This window comes from Varanus komodoensis, unplaced genomic scaffold, assembly GCF_004798865.1.
Source record: "Varanus komodoensis strain SLA01 unplaced genomic scaffold, ASM479886v1 scaffold9, whole genome shotgun sequence".
Classification (NCBI taxonomy): domain Eukaryota; kingdom Metazoa; phylum Chordata; class Lepidosauria; order Squamata; family Varanidae; genus Varanus; species Varanus komodoensis.
This window is the reverse complement of record NW_025336598.1, coordinates 22661859-22680317: the sequence shown is the minus strand read 5'-3', so window position 1 is coordinate 22680317 and position 18459 is coordinate 22661859. Positions and strand designations below refer to the sequence as shown.

The window sequence follows — 18459 nt, the reverse complement described above, 5'->3', positions numbered from 1 at the left end:
ATAAAATTTCCTAATTAAATTTCACATTTCAACATACTGAGCTCTCTGTTGTCTTTGTACTCGTACAGCAAATGTTGGTCAGCATCTGCAGTTTGAAGCCTAGGAATTGTATGAAAAAGACTGAAAATGATTCCCCTTTTAAAATAATGTTCAGGCTGTTAATCAGTTAAAATTTGCAGTTCATGGATGACTTGCTTTTTAAGTAATTGAATAAACTTAATTTTTCATTGTTTCAGTACCTCTGTATAGATGCCATATTGTGCATTGATATTCCATTAAGTGAGAGAATTCAGCTCTGCCCTCCACTCCATGCATAGTCCTCAAACTCTGTCCATCCCACTTGCATAGCCTCTTGTCCTCTCCCCTCCTGCACCTCTCCTTCAATATGTGGGTATACTGCAGGAATAAGTATACTCAGTAGCTAAGCAGAAAATGTTATTTTGTAGAAGGCTAGCCCTGCTGTTTGGTAGAATGAGCTGTTTATCTCAAGCAGTAGATGCTGGACAGTAGGAAGTGACACTGAGCTGTTGGGGACAGAAATGTGTGTACCACATGGCCTGCTCTACACCTTAAGCTAATGTCATGAGCTCAGGTGAAACAGAACATGTAGTTGAGGTTCCATTGTTTGAGATAGGATTCAGCTGCCATCCTGGATACCTTTTGTAGGTGGAATGGAGGAGAACATCTTGTCCTTTGCCTCACGCAGCAAAATGGCCACAAATGGCATTAGTGATTGAGGAAAATTGCATTTTGCACCTGGAGCAGGGAGAAACCTGCCAAACCACCAGGTGACATATCAGACCCTCTTGTGCATCCAGTGACATAACTGGGTGTACAGTGCTTCAGCTCATATTTGATTTTGGAAACACTGTCAACCAATTAATTAAAATTAAACCAATTAATTTGTACAAAACTTTGCAATTGTCATACCTGCAGTGCCTGATTGACTATTGAATTTCAGGAGAATTATTACGTCCAAGTGTATTATTCAGTTGATTGACTTTTCTCATTCTTGTGTATTTGCAGCCAATGCCTTGGGAAACATGAGGTGAGTCATAATAGCAGTCATCCTTTGGAGTAAATAAGAACTATGCATAATTTGGTTTCAGTCATAGCTCTCTGAATGAAATTAATGTTTAATTGATGTGACATGAGGTTTATTTGCAACTGGAAGCATTTTGCTTTTCATTTGAAAACTGGCAAATCGATTTTCCTTTGAGATCTTCTGGCATTTCCATCAGGAGAGTATTAACAAAACTCTTAGAAAATTCACAACAGTGAACTACAAATTCATCTTGAAACTTAAACATTTGATATTGGATTTCAAGCACTGTTGGTAAAGTCTTAGTATTTACTAGGATGACTTTTGAACTTTACTACTTAATGGCTCTTCCAAATTGTTGTGAAATATTTAAATGATCTCTTGTGCAGTTATATTTCTGGGTTGATAACATTTTGTGGTTGCATTTATGAACATCTGAAAATTGTTTTGAAAATGAATATGAACTGTTGCTTAGGTAAATATGATGCTTGTGGTAGAACCTGAAAGCTTTCCAGAGGTAATGCAGAAGGTATGACCTGTAGCTCAAGCTTGCACAGTGAAATCTGTTGCAATCCGTGAGTTGGATATGGGGAGATGTTTTAAGTATATTTCAGCATTCTGAAGGCATGGAAATAGGCATGCACTTGGTCTTATATTAAGAGATTGCAAAACATTAAAAGAGGGTGTGTGTGTGTTTTCTTGCACAAAAAAACAGATGGATAAGCACAGCACATTAAAAACATTAGAGAGCTACAATGGAGGGGAATGATTTTGCTTTACAAATTGCTCGTTTGGAGGTTAGGTCAGGCCATTACTCATTTTGATTTGTAATGGCTGCTGAAGCCTAGAAGTATCTTCTTGCCAGGAAAGGAGGTATGTCTAGAGACTAAAATTGTTTGAAGCAGCATTATATGGAAATTTATTTATTTATTTGGATATTTATAAACTGACCTTCATCAAAAGATATATCAGGATTGTGAAACTATTGCTATAACAAAAAGGCATACAACTGCAAAATGCAAGAAAAGCAAGAGAATGCAATAATAAAACATCAAGATAATTTAGTAAAAATAATGTTGTAAAATTTAGGACTCCTTAAATTAGAATAACAGTACAAGGGAAGACATAATAAAGGTGTATAAGTTATACATGGTGTGGAAAAAAGACGATTTTTTTGCTCATAGTATTAGAACTTGGGGTCTTTTAGTGAAGCTGAGTAGTGGGAGGTCCAGCAGATAAAGGAATTACTTCTTCTCATGGTACATAGTTGAATATAGTGATGGCCTCCTACTTGATTGGATTTGAAAAGGGTTAAGACAAACGAATGGAAGATAATGCTAATGATCACTACATATTTTCTCCAGTATCTGAAGTGGTATGCTTCTCAACACCACTGAAAGGGAATATGAGTGGGAGGGTTTATTGAATTCATGTCCTGCTTGTGTGTCTTCCACTAGGGCATCTGGTTGGCCACTATAGAATCAGAATGTAAAACTTGGTAGATCTTTGGTCTTTGAATCAGCACTACTGCTGCTGAATTCTCATGTGCTTAATAAAATAAAATGATCCATGTAAAATGTCTATGTTCACACAGAAGATTTAGCTTGATGCTGAAATTAGTGCAAAGCTGATACCACTTAACATCTCCACAGTGAGGGTGTACTAGAGATGGGATGGTACAACCAAGAAGACTTTTTTTTTCCTAGTGGTCATATAAGGATTAAAAATCATTTTGAAAATGTGCACAAAATGTGCAGTTTGGTGTAGGGAGGGGATGTCCATTCATATATTTGCATCCCAATTTGGGGATTAACAGGTAAGCAACTGTACCTTGGAATGGTCTTGGAAGCAAGAAGGCAACCAGTGTGAATGCCTTTGAATCAGAGTAATCAAATCCTATCTTCCCACACCCTTTAACTTTCTAGCTGCCACATTCTGGACTCAGTGAAGCCTTCTGCTTGTCCTCATGGGCAACCCCACATTATAGTAGTCCAATTTTTGTGAACCATCCAGATGGCCTCAGCCATTGGGAGGTATAGATATGCGATTGGATGGATGGATGGATGGATGGGGTGGGGAAGGGTTCCGCCATAGTCAGGCTATCTTTCTGCAAGAGCAGTCATAGCTGGAGAACCAGGCAAAACTTGTGGGAGGCATTCTGAGCCCCCCAGAGAAGGCACTCCAGAGATCTTCACTCTGAAGAATTTCTCTTAAGGAGCAGCTGCACAACTGCTTCTTTCAAGGCAGCTGGGGCCATCCTGCCTCTTAAAGACACATTAAATAGGTGCACTATTGAGCTGTCACATGTGTTCAGACATATTCATTGTAAGAGTTATGCCATCTGCATTTCTCATCAAGTTTCATAACCTCTAATTCCTTAGCACTTTATAGATAAATATAAATACACAGAGGAAGGCTTTGTGCAAACCAGTCAGGTTAGAATTTATGAATGTAAGATGGAGTTCTAGCCAACCACAACAGTAATAAAAAGGGAGATGTGCAACAAACTTTGGCAGGGTATCCTCCCTCCAGGAAGGAGTGCCTGCTGTTCAGAGCACTACCCAGCCATTTCCCCCAAACAGGCATTTCATTCCTCCCCCTACCCCCCATATTCCTTTTTCTTCTGCAGCTGCTGGTTTTTGAGGCTGCTCTACCACATTCTGTCCTCATTGATCTGTTTCATGTATGTGCTGAGGGTGCCACCTTACTTTTTCTTAAATATTTCTGCAACAGTGTTTGCGTACAGCTATTTCTTTCTTAGTAGCCAGGTTTGAGCTGCAGTCATAGCATCAGTCACATGATATGACTCTGTTATTGATATGACTCTGAATATTGTGGCATAACAGAGGAAGATGGAAATGCAGGTTATCTGTGGCAGCAGCATATGATTGAACAGAACATTAGGATGTGTACAGATAATGACTTGCCTTAGGATTTCAGCTTGATAACTAAAAGCCTGCTTCAGCTAATTCAATATCTGTTCAGACAATAGGCCTCCTCTGCACCTATGGGGAATGGTTGCACGAATGTAGTATGGTCTCAGTAGTTTGTATTATCTGGGTTGCATATTTCAAAATCATGCTTTTGATTTTCCTGACTGCCAGGTGGGGTATGCAAGCGTATATCCACTTGTGCTTTGCTCACGCCATAACCCTTTCGTTGAAATGCTTTGACGGAACTTTGAAAGTAACCGTCTGGCAAGTTCTTAATTGGCTAGTTTTGTAAAAACCACATGAGTATGTTAGAAAAGGCAGACAAGGGCTGCTAGTCATGATGACTATATACCTCCATTATTGGAGGCAAGATAACCTTCTTCATGCTAGTTGCAAGGGGAAATGAGGCTGCTTTTCATTCATGTTCTGTTGTGGGCTGCCCACTGGATCTGGCTGGGAAGAGATGCTAAAAGAGACAGTGTCATGTCAGACTGCACATATAGGATGCCACTTGCATGTAAGAAAAGTTCTCCAAAGAGAAAAGTAACAGCATTTTCCTGCTGGGGTAGTTTTTCTGTTTTCAAGGAATCCCAGAGGGATCTTTAAAAAACATGGTTTGTGCACCTGGAGACTGAATGGAAGGGCTGTAACTGAGTGGTGGAGCACCTACTTTGCATTCAGAAGGACTCATGTTCAATCCCCAGCTTCTCCAGGAAGGACTACAAGGAATCCTGTCTTGAAACTTTGGACCTAATCTCTGACTCAAGAAAGAACTATCTTGTAGTCCATTCTGTCACCTCCTTGGTGACAGACTGATACGTGTGATACAGATCAGTCAAGTCCTCCAAAGCAGCACTTTTATCCATACCACTGTCTGGTAAATGCTACCACCACGAAGAAGGCTTTTGCTCAGTGTATAACAGCTGGAGTGAGGAGTGGGACTGACAGAAGTAGTTTTGTACATTCGTAAAAAAAGAATACCCCTATTTAAACACTAGGAACAAAGATCAACCTCTTCTCATTTAAGATGGTCAAGGTCCTTAAGGCTAGAATGACAATGAAGTTCTGACTAGGATAGTAATGGCAAAGCTGCTATTATCTTTTGGACAAGCCAAATTTACTTACATCAGCAGTGAGATGTTATAAATGCAAGTAAGATCTGATTAAGTGCATTTAAAAATGTATGATTAGAATTCATTATGTATTGCATGAAAGTTAGTACAGAATGCTAACTTTCTGTAAATGACTGGGATTAATCCCCCCCTTTAGATAAGCAAATTGCATCACCTAAGATGTCTGCTTACAGTGGGTTCCTTTTCAGACTTTTAGCAATTCAAAAAAGCCAGCTAATTTGAATTACAGGCCAGTAGTGAAATGACCAAATCATAATCACCATCCAGGAGAGTGTCATGCTTGCTTTCTTTTAACTTTGATTTGGTAAGAAAGTAATTTTTCATAGCTGTGGTATAATGTGCATGTTGATTTTTGGTGGCTTGATGATTGCAAACTTAGTTTCCAAGTTATCATTTTAAAATGTATTTTTCTAAAGAAGAACAACCCTTCATGTTTGAGGGAAGAAAATGAACTGTATATTTCTTAGTCAGATAGTCTCAGACTGTTTGCTTATTCAATATAGTTACATTTCCTAGGACATATTGTACCCTTTCATTTTCATTCCAGACTTCGGCAAGAAACTTCATATAAAGTTTTTGAAAGGGTTTACATTAAATATGTAACTGGTGGATTCATCTTTCTGTAGTAATTCTTGTTTAAATATATTAAATTTACACAAGAAATTCTGGGTGTTTTTTAAAGCAGAGGATAAATTTTCTCTGTCTTTTAAGATATTTCATAATTACTTTGGGCATTCTGGGGAATAGCTAGGCACTAGAATAAAGAAATCCCAAGTTGTATATTTAGTACTCTTTTATAATTCTTCATTCTTTGTGTCTTGGTTCTGTTATAAACCTTCTAAGTGCAAGATCTTTACAACTTTTTTGCTGAATTCTTGATTGCACCAATTAATTCCATTACTCTCTGTGTCTCTACTAGTAAAGCTTGATAATAGCAATGTCCTTGTTTTGGATCTTCTAGTTTCTGAACTCAATATTCTTACATCTGTTCTGTCTTTTGCTACTTGTCTTGTTCGTTCCATTCATCACTTTAACATGTAATTGCTTTTTGTTGCTCCCCGCTGGCTTTCTTGTACTCCAGTGTGTTCATGTTTAAACTTCTGCATTTTATTTTCAAGTGGGTATGTCCCTCTTCCATTCTTTTGGTGTGGTGACACATTACTATTATCTAAACAGAGACTTTCTGGCTCTGCATCACCAGCCTGTATCTTCTCTCTTGCACATTACCCTTTTTACAGTACCCCGTTCAGTAATTGTCTGATTCGTTCTTTCCTTTTTAAATGTTGATTTAACATCCATCTAATTGTGGAAAGAATTTAGTTTTCATCTCCTCTTTCCCTCTTGGGTCTCCTTTTCTTGCTCTCTGCCTTTTAGATTGCCCTATTATTTTGTATAGATTTAAGTGGTTCAACTGTTGGCTTCACTTGTCCATTGGAACTGACAAAGAGATATGCATTTTATAGTTCAATAACTCTTTTTTAAACTTAATTTATTTTCCATTCCTTAACACTTGCATTGGAATATCCTCCTGAAACACCATTAACTCCACAAATTGCTGAGCTGAAATGCTGGCACAGCAAATTTCAGTCAGTCTTTAAAAGTTGAAGTTGGAGTAATTTTCAATACCGTTTTCTCATAAATGAAATGATTCTTACTAACCTGCTGCTTCTTCCATAGAGCCAGATTTGGTTCCCTAGCTGCAGTGGTATTTTGAGTGATGTTTTAATTTAAGTCCCTGCCTTCATGTGCTGGTCTGTTGTCTTCAGTGTGTTGCTATAGCTAATGTGGAGCTGCTGCCAAAAGCAGTAACTTGGGATTTCTTCCTTCTCCGCCGGTAACATTTGCGTAGTATATGGATGATTGCTTTTCTGTGTTTTCCTGATTATGCAAGTTGTCAGTGGAGTTGAGAAAGTGCAAGAAAACATGCAAGTAAGTTGACATTGTATGACTTATGTTATATTATTATATTTTCTGTGGGGTCACATCTTACACTGGCAGCCATACATTGTCTGTCGTGCAGCTAACAGAACTGTGAAAAACTCCAAGCCCTTTCTATATCCTCAGCCGCCTTGAGTACCAGCTTGAAATTAAGATTTCTAGGTTGAAACTGTTGATGCCAAACTACACATGTGTCTAAGCTACTCTTGTTATTACACATGTACCAGCTACACATACTAATACTGAGAAATATATTTTACACTTGAAATAACAATTCACCTGTTATTTCCTGAAACTGAAATCTATTTTGTAGGTCAAGTTAGGGAATCTTAGCCCTGGGTTACAATTCAGCCCTTCAGGGCTCCCCAGATAGCCACATTCTCTTCTATTGGCCCACTCATTTCCTCCAACCATTGGTGATTTTGTAGTTTTCTGGCTTTTATGTGGTTCTTTCACAATCTGCAAGGTTGAAATGTACTCTCAAAGCTTGATTCTGTTTGATTTCTGCCAGTAAGCGCTTCAAGGTATATATGCTGATATATTTGGCCCCACTCCTTTTGCCTTTAGAACCGTCTTCCACTGGAATGTGTCCTCTGAGAGTGTCTCTAGAAGCTTCTCCAAGATTGAATTTGGGTGCTAGGCTGAAAGATATGCCACCTGTTGTATGCCTTGGAAAGCCCTAATTTTGGAGTGTAAAATATATATTTTTAAACTTTGTAACTAATTTTTCTACTTTAATTTCTGAACCAGTTTCTTATATTTTGACTTTATTTCTAAAGATTTCCTCCTTTATTTTGACTTGGTTCACATTTAAAGCTAACCCATGGTTTTGTTTACTTGTGGTTTGTTGCATTTCCCAGGATATGTTCAGCAGATGATCAAACTCTAGTTTGCTTTTTTCAATCCCTGGATTGTTAGCTTCCCTCTCCCTTCTCCCACTCCATCCATGCATTTTGAATGCCTTTGTGGCACTTTGAAATTGGCCTGCAGAGAGACTGTTGCTCTTCTTGTTTGTATGTATGTATGTATTTGGTTTTGTTTTGTTTTTTTTTACTACTCACATCCTTCTCTGTAGCATGGTGAAACAAGGCACTCTTGAGTTCACATGTGGCATGGTTTACATACTGTGGAATTGGCAACCCAACAACCAACTATGGCTTCTCTTTCTGTGTTGTTCATCATTATCAACAATGGCTTTTCAGTGCAGCTGAGTTTACAAATCAGGTCAGCCCAAAATACAGAATAGCATTTTGTGCTAACCAGATCTTTTTTTCCAGTGGCAGTTACATTGGTTACATTTTGCTGAAAGAGGATGAAGGAATTGGAGGAAGATGCAGTATTTTACAGCACTGCGTTTTACAGTCTTCCTTCTTGAGAAAACATAGTTAATCTTGTCTGTTACTGGTAATTTTCCAGAAGTGTTTATTTTTTATCTGTTTTCCTTTTCATCATAAATTACCATGATTGTTTGGATACTGATTTTTAGCAGAAGTTATAATTCTTTTTAAAAAATCAAGTAAGCAAAAGATACTGAAAGTTCAAAGCATTCCTTGCAGACTTTTCTGTTGGTATGAGAACAACTTTGGTGTAGGAAGTTCACAGCAAAAAGTCTTAACACAGTTCAATTCTTTGTGTCAGTGCTGATCAGAATATTGGGTGAACGAAGTACAATGAGTCAATATGACAGCTATTTATTACAACTTAATTAGGATAACTGACCTTCCTTGGCTTGTTTCTTGTGTTTTTAGCTCCTCCTCAGACCATTCTACATATAAGTGGGGCAACCTGATCAATGCTGCCTTTATGCTTTTTTACTCATGGCTGCCAGCAAGAATTAACTTTTTACCGAAGTGCTATTGCCACTGGAAGGACAAAACACCTGTTTTGCACATAATGCTAAATCTTGAGTTATTTAATGCATGAATTCTGTATAAGACATGAATAGTATAAATATTCAGTGAAACCAAGTGGGTAGAGGTTTTCAAATGTTCCTGGAGCATTCTGGAATCAAATTGAAAGGTACTTTGCTCCATGTTGCCCCAGGTACACACTGCAGGGGTATTAGCATCCTGTCCTAGTCCATGGCAGAGCTAAAGAACACTGGTATCAATCTTTTGAGCCCCCTTCTCTTCCACTGCTTGTCAGGGAGATATTTCATGCAAGTTCCACATAGAAGAATGTCTGTGATAAATTTAATTCTACCAATTCCTAACTATGATAAGTCTTCCAGGTTATCCTGTTTGGAAAGATTAAAGATATCCTGTGCCTGTTGGTTACTGAAGTGGATTCTATTTGGAAAGCTGGTGTGGTGTAATGGCTAGTCTAGGAACCAGGGCAGTGTGGGTTCAAATCCTCACTCAGCAATGAAGATGACTGCCTCTTAACAATGATTGGCTCAATCCAGTAACTGCTGAGAGGCAACCCAGTCGCTGCCTTATGAATGTGCATGTGTGTGCAGTGGGAGCATATGCTGCCTCAAACTTTTTGGAAGAAAGTTTTAATATAAATTTAGTGCAATAAAAATCAGGATTTCATTTGGATTTTTGGGTAATCTGGGATTCACGTAATTTAGAAAATGCAACATATGCTCAAAGTATGCATCTCAAGACCAATCAGAATAAGTCAAAGCTACTTGTAAATATAAAGAAAAATGTAAAGAAAGATTGTGGTGTAAACTGCTTTGTGGATCTTGGTTACAAAAGTTAGCATAAAAATACCAAGTGTAAAGGAATTCCATATTTTTAATAATCAAGTAGAATTTAATCATGGTTAGTTGATGCATGTGTTGCTTTATCATCTTTTAATTTCTGTTATTGTGCTGAATAATCTCATGGAGATCCAACTAATTTATGAGATTATAATCTGATGGTTGATTAGAGGGGATAATCAGTTGAACTTCATTGAACTGGAAATTTGTTTTATTATTGTCAAAATTTTATGATTTGTTTAAATAATTTTGCATTTTCCCTTCTTGAATAGCATTTGACTGGTCATTCCAATTTTTGGAATTAGTTACAGATCAAGGCATTTACTGCTTAAATCACTTTCTCTCATTAGTCCCTTTCCTGCATCATGCAGTTGCATTTCTTGCATAACTCCATTGTGGTATTCCAGTGTTTACACACTGGAAAGAACAAATAAGAGGAAAGTGAAAAAGAAGGAGATGCAATACTGAACAGTATTCTTAATGTTCTAAACCTCTAATGGTACTAGTACTTAACGATAGTCCCTAAAATTGATTGGTAGTGACTGGAGACTCATGTTTATTGCACTATTACCTTCTTATGTAACACCAACAGGTCTGCTTTTACTTCTGTTAGGCCCTTAATGCTAATCGTTTGGCTGTTTAGCTGCACTTTTAAAAGAAGCCTCTTTTTAAAAGAAGCTTGAGTATTGTGTTATTCTAGGTTATGTTCTGATAAACCTTTTTGCCAGAGTTTGATCAGCATACTTCAGGAGTATCTAACCCTTTGGTGCGAATGAGAACATTGGAATGTTCAGGGAATGTTATGGGCACTTGCACAAACCAGCTGCCCCGGGCAGGGGTGAGTGATGGTACTTACATACACATGTGTGTGATACTAATAATACATGCACACATACATGCATCCCCCTCCACATAATGTTGCTTCCCCAACTCAGGCAAAACATTAACATATGTACACACTGTGCATAAAAAAGCTAAACACACTTTTTTTAAGGCAACACACAAGAGCAGAGGGAAAACTTCGCTCCTCGCTCCTCACCACCCACACAAGCTTTCCTGCCCAAATACTTCCTACAATCCCACAGTTTACCTTTCTTTTATGGGGGCAGCTAGGCCGCTTCTGAACAAAACAGTGGGCTACAGCCTCCTACTGTTTTATTTTCTAAGAATGCCTCCAAGACAGCTCTTGGAAATAACATTGATACTTGAAGTTAATGCTTTATTTTGCATCATGCCAGCATTCCAGTTTAAACAGCAGGAATAGGAAGCTTGGAAGGCACCAGGGGAGTTCTTTACAGACAATATGTTAGTGATCTCATGTGTAAGTTATCAGATTACCAACCTCAGTCCAAAAAAATGTTATCAAACAGCAAATAACATAATCCATATGATTAAGGCTCAAGGGATTGCCAGCAATATCTATTTCATTTTGGAAAACCTTTGGGGACTTCAGTCACCATCCACATTACTTAAATTCCAAATTCATTATAATTCCTGAGTGTGTGTGTGTTTTTAGTGAGCACATCTATACTTTGCTTCTTATCTTAGAAAAACTTAATATGTAATTCTAAGCAGCCTGTCTGGATTATTTTAGTTCTGAGTCGGATGCTTATCACTAGTAAAATTGTTTTCATATACTGTTGCACATTATGTCACAAAAACAATGAAAGGAAAAATCATTTATGTTTCATGAAAACAAGATGAAATGAAATTGCGGAAACTTTTTCCTTCATCAGGAGCTGCCTATTTTTCTAGAAATGTTGAGAAAAGCCTTCTTCCAGTATCCTTTCTGTGTTAAAAAGCATGGAAAAATCTATTTTAATGCAGACTAATGATACTGGAAAGATGTCTTATTTGTAATTGCATTAAGCCTACTTAAACTCAATTTTACATTGTAAGTTCTTATTTTATGGCAGGTATTGCAATTATCAAAATGTTGAAAGTTATCCAAGGTGGCCCCCAAGCAAAATTTTCACTCTTTTAATCTTCCAGATAACTCCATTGCCATGTCATACTGCAAGACCCTTCTCATGTAAAAGAGTTTGTGGAAGACTGCTTGATTGTCAGAATCATACTTGCATGAAAGAGTGTCATAAAATTACTGAAACAGATAATGACAATGATGTCCAAAAGGTAAGACTAATCTTTTCCAGAGCAGATTAAAAACACTTTGCTCTTATTTTATTGTCCAGATTAAATTATAAGCAGCGCTCGCGCGCGCGCGCGCGCGCGCGCGCTCGCTCTCTCTCTCTCTCTCTCTCTCTCTCTCTCTCTCTCTCTCTCTGTGTGTGTGTGTGTGTGTGTGTGTGTGTGTGTGTAATGTTGTAAGAAACTTTATAAAATACAAAATTTTTCAGAGTGACATATGGTGTCTCATTTAGCAGGGAGGAACAACCTTTTCATCCAAATACATATGTAGTGTCTGTTAGGGAGGGCAGTAGCTTCACATCATGTTCTTGTAGATGCACATGTGTTTGCTCTTCCTTCCCATAGTGCACACATGCACTTTCACTTGAACACCGTCCCTCTGTCTCAACCAGCCTATCATTTTTCACTCACTTCTTGACAGTCCTGGGACATTCTTATTGCTGACAGCTACAGACTCATACTGAGAGATTCTCTTGAGTACTAGACCTTAAGAGTGTCCTCCTGCACACAGTGATTGGCATCCTTGGGGTGAACGTCCGACTCAATTGGTGGTAATTTTGGTGGTGTGGGTATTCTGTGGTGTGTGTGAATAGCACTATGTGGAGCTCCCTGTGGATCACAGCTTCTGCACCCTGTCATAGTTTAAAGGTTTACTCAGAAATAATACATATCAGTCTCCATGAGTTTTCCTTAAACTTCCTCCTGGTGTTGGACTACTTCACTCACAACCTGTAAGGCCAACATATCTGGACAGGACTGGGCTAGGGCATGATGAGTTGTGTTCTTGCTGGAAGTTCCTGGTAAATTTGAATGGCAAGAGTACACATTTGTATCTCTTCAGTTAATGACTCCAGAATCAAGGGATGTGTGTGACTGTGTGTAAAAGCAACCACACAGAAGAAAGAATAATGTGAGACACCACATATTTGCTGTGCTTTTAATATTGAGTGATTAATGTGGATAGTTCAATACGATGACTGTTTGGTTTCTGTCTGTCTGTCTGTCTGTCTTTCTTGTTTATCTATTTCAGTGTTTTGAGCAAAGTAAGCATTTTAAACAAAGCATTTTCAATTGTGTTGAAACACAATTAACGGTCTTGTGTTGAAACCACTCAAGAATTATATTCAAGTTAAGGGGAAGAACTGGCCAGATATTTGGCAAGCCTTGCTTAGCAATAAAAGCCAACTTCAGTCTCACTTTCTTTATGTAGAATGCATCTCTAAATAACTGTCATTCCCTAATGAGATTTTTAAAAACCATTTAAAACACTTGTAGAAATGGTACTTGTTTCCTGGACAGTGTGCTAAAGTAGACTACAATTATCCCATTGAAATAATTGTAAACCTAGTTACAGTAGATACAAATAAAGATATTTAACCTTTAAAATGTCCTCTGTCCATAATTCTTGAGGGTAGGGTGTAAAAGCCATACAACCATCCTGCTATGTACTTTTTTCCATCATTTGTAGGACAGATTCCAGCCCTGAAAGTTTGCTAGTTATTTAGAAGCGATACGAAAATCAGAAGTTCATCTGAAATGTGTGTTTCATACCTCTTAACAATGTGTACCTTTTGGCAGAAGCTAAAAATGGAAAGCATTCTAAAATAGTGATTTTTGTGTATGAGCTACTCACATCTAATATATTTTGGACTGTAGCATCTTCGTGACTCAAATTAATGTTTGTTCAGAGCTTTACAGGTGAAAAGCAATAAAGAAGTGCTTGCTTTTAGCAGAGTTGCTGAACAGTTTTGTCTGTCTTAACCTTTGGAATTAAACTTTCCTTGCTTGGTCTCCAGCTCGTTTCCTAATTATCCTTTTGTAATTTGGTGTAGGCTAGTTCAGCTATTTCTCCATTTAAAAAAAACCAAGAAAGACATACAACAAAATATTGCAATTTAGGCAAGAAGTTACTTCCTTCAGGTTTTTTTTAAAGAAATCTTTGAGGTTTCTTCAAGCGTGCTCATATCTCCCTCTCGTTTCTCAGTGGCCCTGTTTGGCTACAATCGTGTTGGTACTCACCACCTGAGTTCATTGTTAGAAATAATAATTGTGCTCATCATTAACTTATAGTTAATTTCTTTAATTTTTTATACTTACCATTCTCCAAAAGCTTCAGGATAGTGTACATGGGGTTATAACACCTTATCCTCACAGGAAGAGAGTGATTTGGCCAAGGTCATCTAATGACTGTAAAAGGTGTGGAAGGATTTGAATTCTGGTCTCCTTAGTCTAAGTGCAAAATTTTATCCACTATACTGTCTTAGTTCCATAGCTTATTCAGGAATTGTTAAATTTGTGTTCCTGCTGCTATATCACCTGGCCTATTTGTCTGTGCTGGTGAGGCTAGGGTTATCCTATTTTAACCTCACAGACATGTTTTGTAGTGCCAGGATGCAGCTTTAGATGTTGCCAAAAAGTAGCACTGGTACAGTCTGTTCTTCGTTGTGGTCTCTGTGTGTCACGCCTGTGGGCTTTTCTATGGAGCACAAGGCCTAGATTGGAGAGAAACTTCAATAACTATGTCACGAAGTAGGCGGGAGCCCCTGCCCCGCCCCTTCCAGGCTCCAGGATAAGGGGGGTGGGTGCCCACTTCCTCAGCTGGCAAGCAGCACATGCTGGCAATTTTGGGAAAGAATCTTGCTATAGGGAAGTTGTCCAATCTATATTCCTGAGAAACATTCCTATGCAAGAGTCTTTTGAGACAGGTACTGCCTGATGACACCAAGAGAGCCCTGGCTGCTTATCTGTGGAATCTCTGAAGCTACTCTGTGTGCACACTAAGATGAGAAAATAGCACACTACCATTATGTGTAGTTTTTAAAATTCATCAGATGATGTGTCAAAATGGAATTTCAACTAGAACAAAGATGAAACTACATACTGCTATACTTAAGAAGCAAAATGCAGTCCTACAAAGTTCTTAGCTTGTGAGTTACCTTTTCTTTTAAACAGCTTACTAGGTTCATTAGTAACTGTGGTCAAAATGTTTAAACCAGTCTCATTGGGGGAGCATTTAGAGATTTCCATTAATGGGCTGCTTCAGATATTATTAGAGAAACTGGAGCTGCAATGAAATGTTGCCCCCAACATGAGTGCTCCTGTTTAGGTCACCCTGTGAAAGGAGCCTTGCAGTGCTGTTTAAGGGTTACAGTGGATATTTTTCTTCTCATTTCCTGTTGTGTTATGTAGCACTGAAGAGCTCAGGATAATGGCTGGCTGTCAAACCTAAGCCAGAGCATTTCTTTTAGTTACTTATAGCATTTATCTACTGCTTTGCATCTAAACAGGTTGCGGTTCAGTAGGAAGGCTTCCTGAAGTAAAGACATTTTCAGGAGGTGCTAGAAACATCACAGTGTTGGTGCCTGCCTAATCTTCAGAGGCAGGGAGTTCCAGGGGAGTGAAGCCACCACACTGAAGACCCTTATTGTTAAAAAATGTTTGCAAATTTAGATATGTGTGTGTAGCAAGCCTACACTGAATATGTAGAAACCTCTACGTGATTTTGGGGTAGCCTATTTTGTTTCAAACTGATGAGCAGTCAGTCACCTAAGTTCTCTGTTAGAGACAGGTAAACAGTTCTTTATTTGAGTATCTAAATGGGACTATTACATGTAATGTATTATTTAAGTATTGTGATGTGATATTGCCAACACAGGTAGTAAGATGTGTTATGTTTCTGTGCTCTTTAAAATGTTTTCAGTGGTTTGGAATCAATGGTTTATTCGATGGGCTTTCCCATATGCGCGCACACACTCACACAGACAGAAGGGAGAAGTGGGAAACCCAGTGTCTGAGCTGCTTCTGCCAATACAAGCTCTAGATCCAAGCCACTATTATTAGGTCAAAATTTAAGTACTGTTGTTTTTTAAGTTATTCTCTTTTGAGCTATGGCAAAGAACAAATCATTTGTGGCTTTTCCCAAATTATCAGGCAAGTCAAGAATGCTCTCAGTGTGAAGAAGAATGTTCCAAGCCACGGCCACCTGGATGCCCTCACCCATGTCCTCTGCCTTGCCATCCTGGAGAATGCGCACCATGTGCCCAAATGATCCGGATGAAATGTCACTGCAAACTCACAAGCCTTTATATTGAATGCATGTATGTAATTAAAGAAAACTCCACTTCAGCTTTGATAAACTGTAGTATTACTATTTATTTATTTTATATTTATACATGTATTTATAGGCTCCCTATTACTGCTGAGACCTTCCTAGGCAGCTTGCAGTACATAAACATATTAAAACAAAATAAAACACATTGACACCTATACAGGGTATAGAAACCTGCTTTGGGCTGGGGCTTCTCGCTCTGGTTGTACTGGGGATAGATACAGACACCCCCCCCCCCCACACACACACAGTTCCAGAAGATTTGTGCCCAGTCAGGGCTATCTGGCAAGATTTCTACCACTGTCTTGCCAAATGTAGGTTCTGTGCAATTAGAAACACGTGAAAGGGATTCTGGGACCAATATATTGGAATACAGGACTGAGGCCTCTGTTCCTTGGGTCTTGTTTGAAAAAATTTGCTCTAACTGATCAACACATTCTGTTGGAGGTGGAGAAAGTATTTGCCCCAGATCATGTTAGCAGAAGTAATGCATTGATGTGCCATCTTGAATTAGGAGGCTCTACATTTATCTTGCTCATGTCTTACTGGGATGTTGCTATTACTTCCCTGAGATACTTTATTGCACATACTGTTTTTGAAAAGTGTATAGAAGTTGATATAAGAATAATGTATGGCATAATGTATAATTCTGGACTAATGTCTGTTCTCCTGTTCAGTACTTAACAAGAGTGGCTTCCTAGTCAGAGCAATGAGCAGTATCAAACTCTAAACATTTACCAAGGCAAATTACGTTGCACTACTGTAAGGGTACAACACTTTCTAGTGCAATACTGGAAAACTCATTGTGCAGGTTAATGTTATTGGTACTGTACTTTGAGTTTCTTACCAAAGTCCAATGTAATTTTTATTACCAGAATGACATTTGTTAAATACTACCCAGTATTCACCAAAAACACTTGTTTACACTCTCAATATTTCCAGTGCTAGTTTGTCATAGTACTGCATACTTTTCTCTTGTAGCATATAGTATGGTGTGATATTATTTTAAGCTATATTCCACAGTCATAGTTCAGCTGTTATCTTTTCAGACTTGTCCCGTCCTTTTTCTGTGCATGGCTTTGCCTTTTGATTTCAATACAGAATTGCTTGTTGATAACTTTTAACGGTGTGGCCAAAATTCAGGAGTAAATTAACTTAGTGGTTATGAAAGCCTCTATAAAATGTCATCTTTTCTGTATTTGATCCTCAGAAAAGTTATCTGTGCTGATTTAAAGGAAAAAGATGAACTGAGTTCATGCAAAAATCAGTGCCCCAAAGAGGTAAGCTGTATGTGTGATTGAGCTATGTTTTACTTCAGCAATATATGTTCTACTCTTTAAAAATGCAGTTTCTCATTATTTTAATGTGTTAAGCACTGGCATGGCAGATGCCAAATTAGCATGGTATTTAAATGTGTATTCTTATTTGCATATGTATTTACAGTTCTCACTGTAAGGGACTCCGGTAGTGGATTTTTTGTTCTTGCTGTCAAAGAAGATGGAAGTGTGGCTTGAGAATTCTCTAAAAGCTAGGGCTAATGTACCACTAAAGTAGCACCAAAGATACATGTTCTTTTTCCGGTCACTGTGCCTCGCACGGAAGGGTCTGGCCTGATCAGGACACCCACTGGAACTTTATAGAGCCAAGATATTTCAGTGGGAACTCTGCTTACCCTGCTCTCACATTTGCCTTCTGTTTCTCTTCAGCTGTAACAACAGCGTCAGTGGTTTTTTTGGAGAATTTTCTATCTAAATCAGTGTAGATTCACTCTTCTTTTTCTCTCTCTTATTCTGAATGCCTTTTTACATGTGTTTGTCTTTATCTGCCTGTGTTTGCCTCTTTCACAGTCTTTATCAGCAGTAGCCCACAGCCATTTGGGGCCATTCTGTGAATTGGGCTAACTGCAGGAGCAAATTACTGCTCACTTTTGTGCACAACGTTTGCCTTTTCTATCTGGGCAATGGCTGTATCATCAAACCCAGTGCCTGTTGTCAGGGTTTCTGCAGTGAACTTGATGGAATCATTCCTCATGCCTTCATGTGGTATTAGGGAGCAGTTCGTATAGGTTGCAGACTTGGTAAAACAAGCAGGGGTCCCATCTGCCCTTGATTTCCCCTCAGCTGTCCCTGAAAATGGCTCTAACGCCTGCTTCAGCCCCAGCATTGACTTTGTTGGGTCCATCTGACTCTCAATTTCTACTCCAGTACCATTATCATCTTCCTGTGTACTGTTTCACCCAGCAGGTATCTGACTCACTGCTGGCCCAATTTGTTGTTAAAAAGGTATAGTCTAAATGTTCTACCTCTGATCAGACTATGGAAATCAAAAGAAGAAGAAGAATTTGCCAATAGGAAGTTTATCCACACCAATGCCATTTGCTCTTCTGCATGATAATAGAGCTGGCCAGCCATGAGGCAAGATCCTACTTTCACCACCACCTCCATTATTAC

The 18459-nt window shown here is 38.5% G+C and overlaps 1 protein-coding gene across 4 annotated transcripts in view; it reads left to right on the top strand.

Moving 5' to 3' along the window:
- Positions 1-18459, top strand: part of NFXL1 (nuclear transcription factor, X-box binding like 1) — a 68078-nt gene that overhangs the window by 22236 nt on the left and 27383 nt on the right. For all 4 annotated transcript variants that reach the window (XM_044417816.1, XM_044417819.1, XM_044417818.1 and 1 more), the window contains 4 exons: positions 1027-1048; positions 11746-11886; positions 15832-15998; positions 17220-17289. In XM_044417816.1, coding sequence (XP_044273751.1) covers positions 1027-1048; positions 11746-11886; positions 15832-15998; positions 17220-17289 — 400 coding nt within the window. The remainder of the gene's footprint in view (positions 1-1026; positions 1049-11745; positions 11887-15831; positions 15999-17219; positions 17290-18459) is intronic.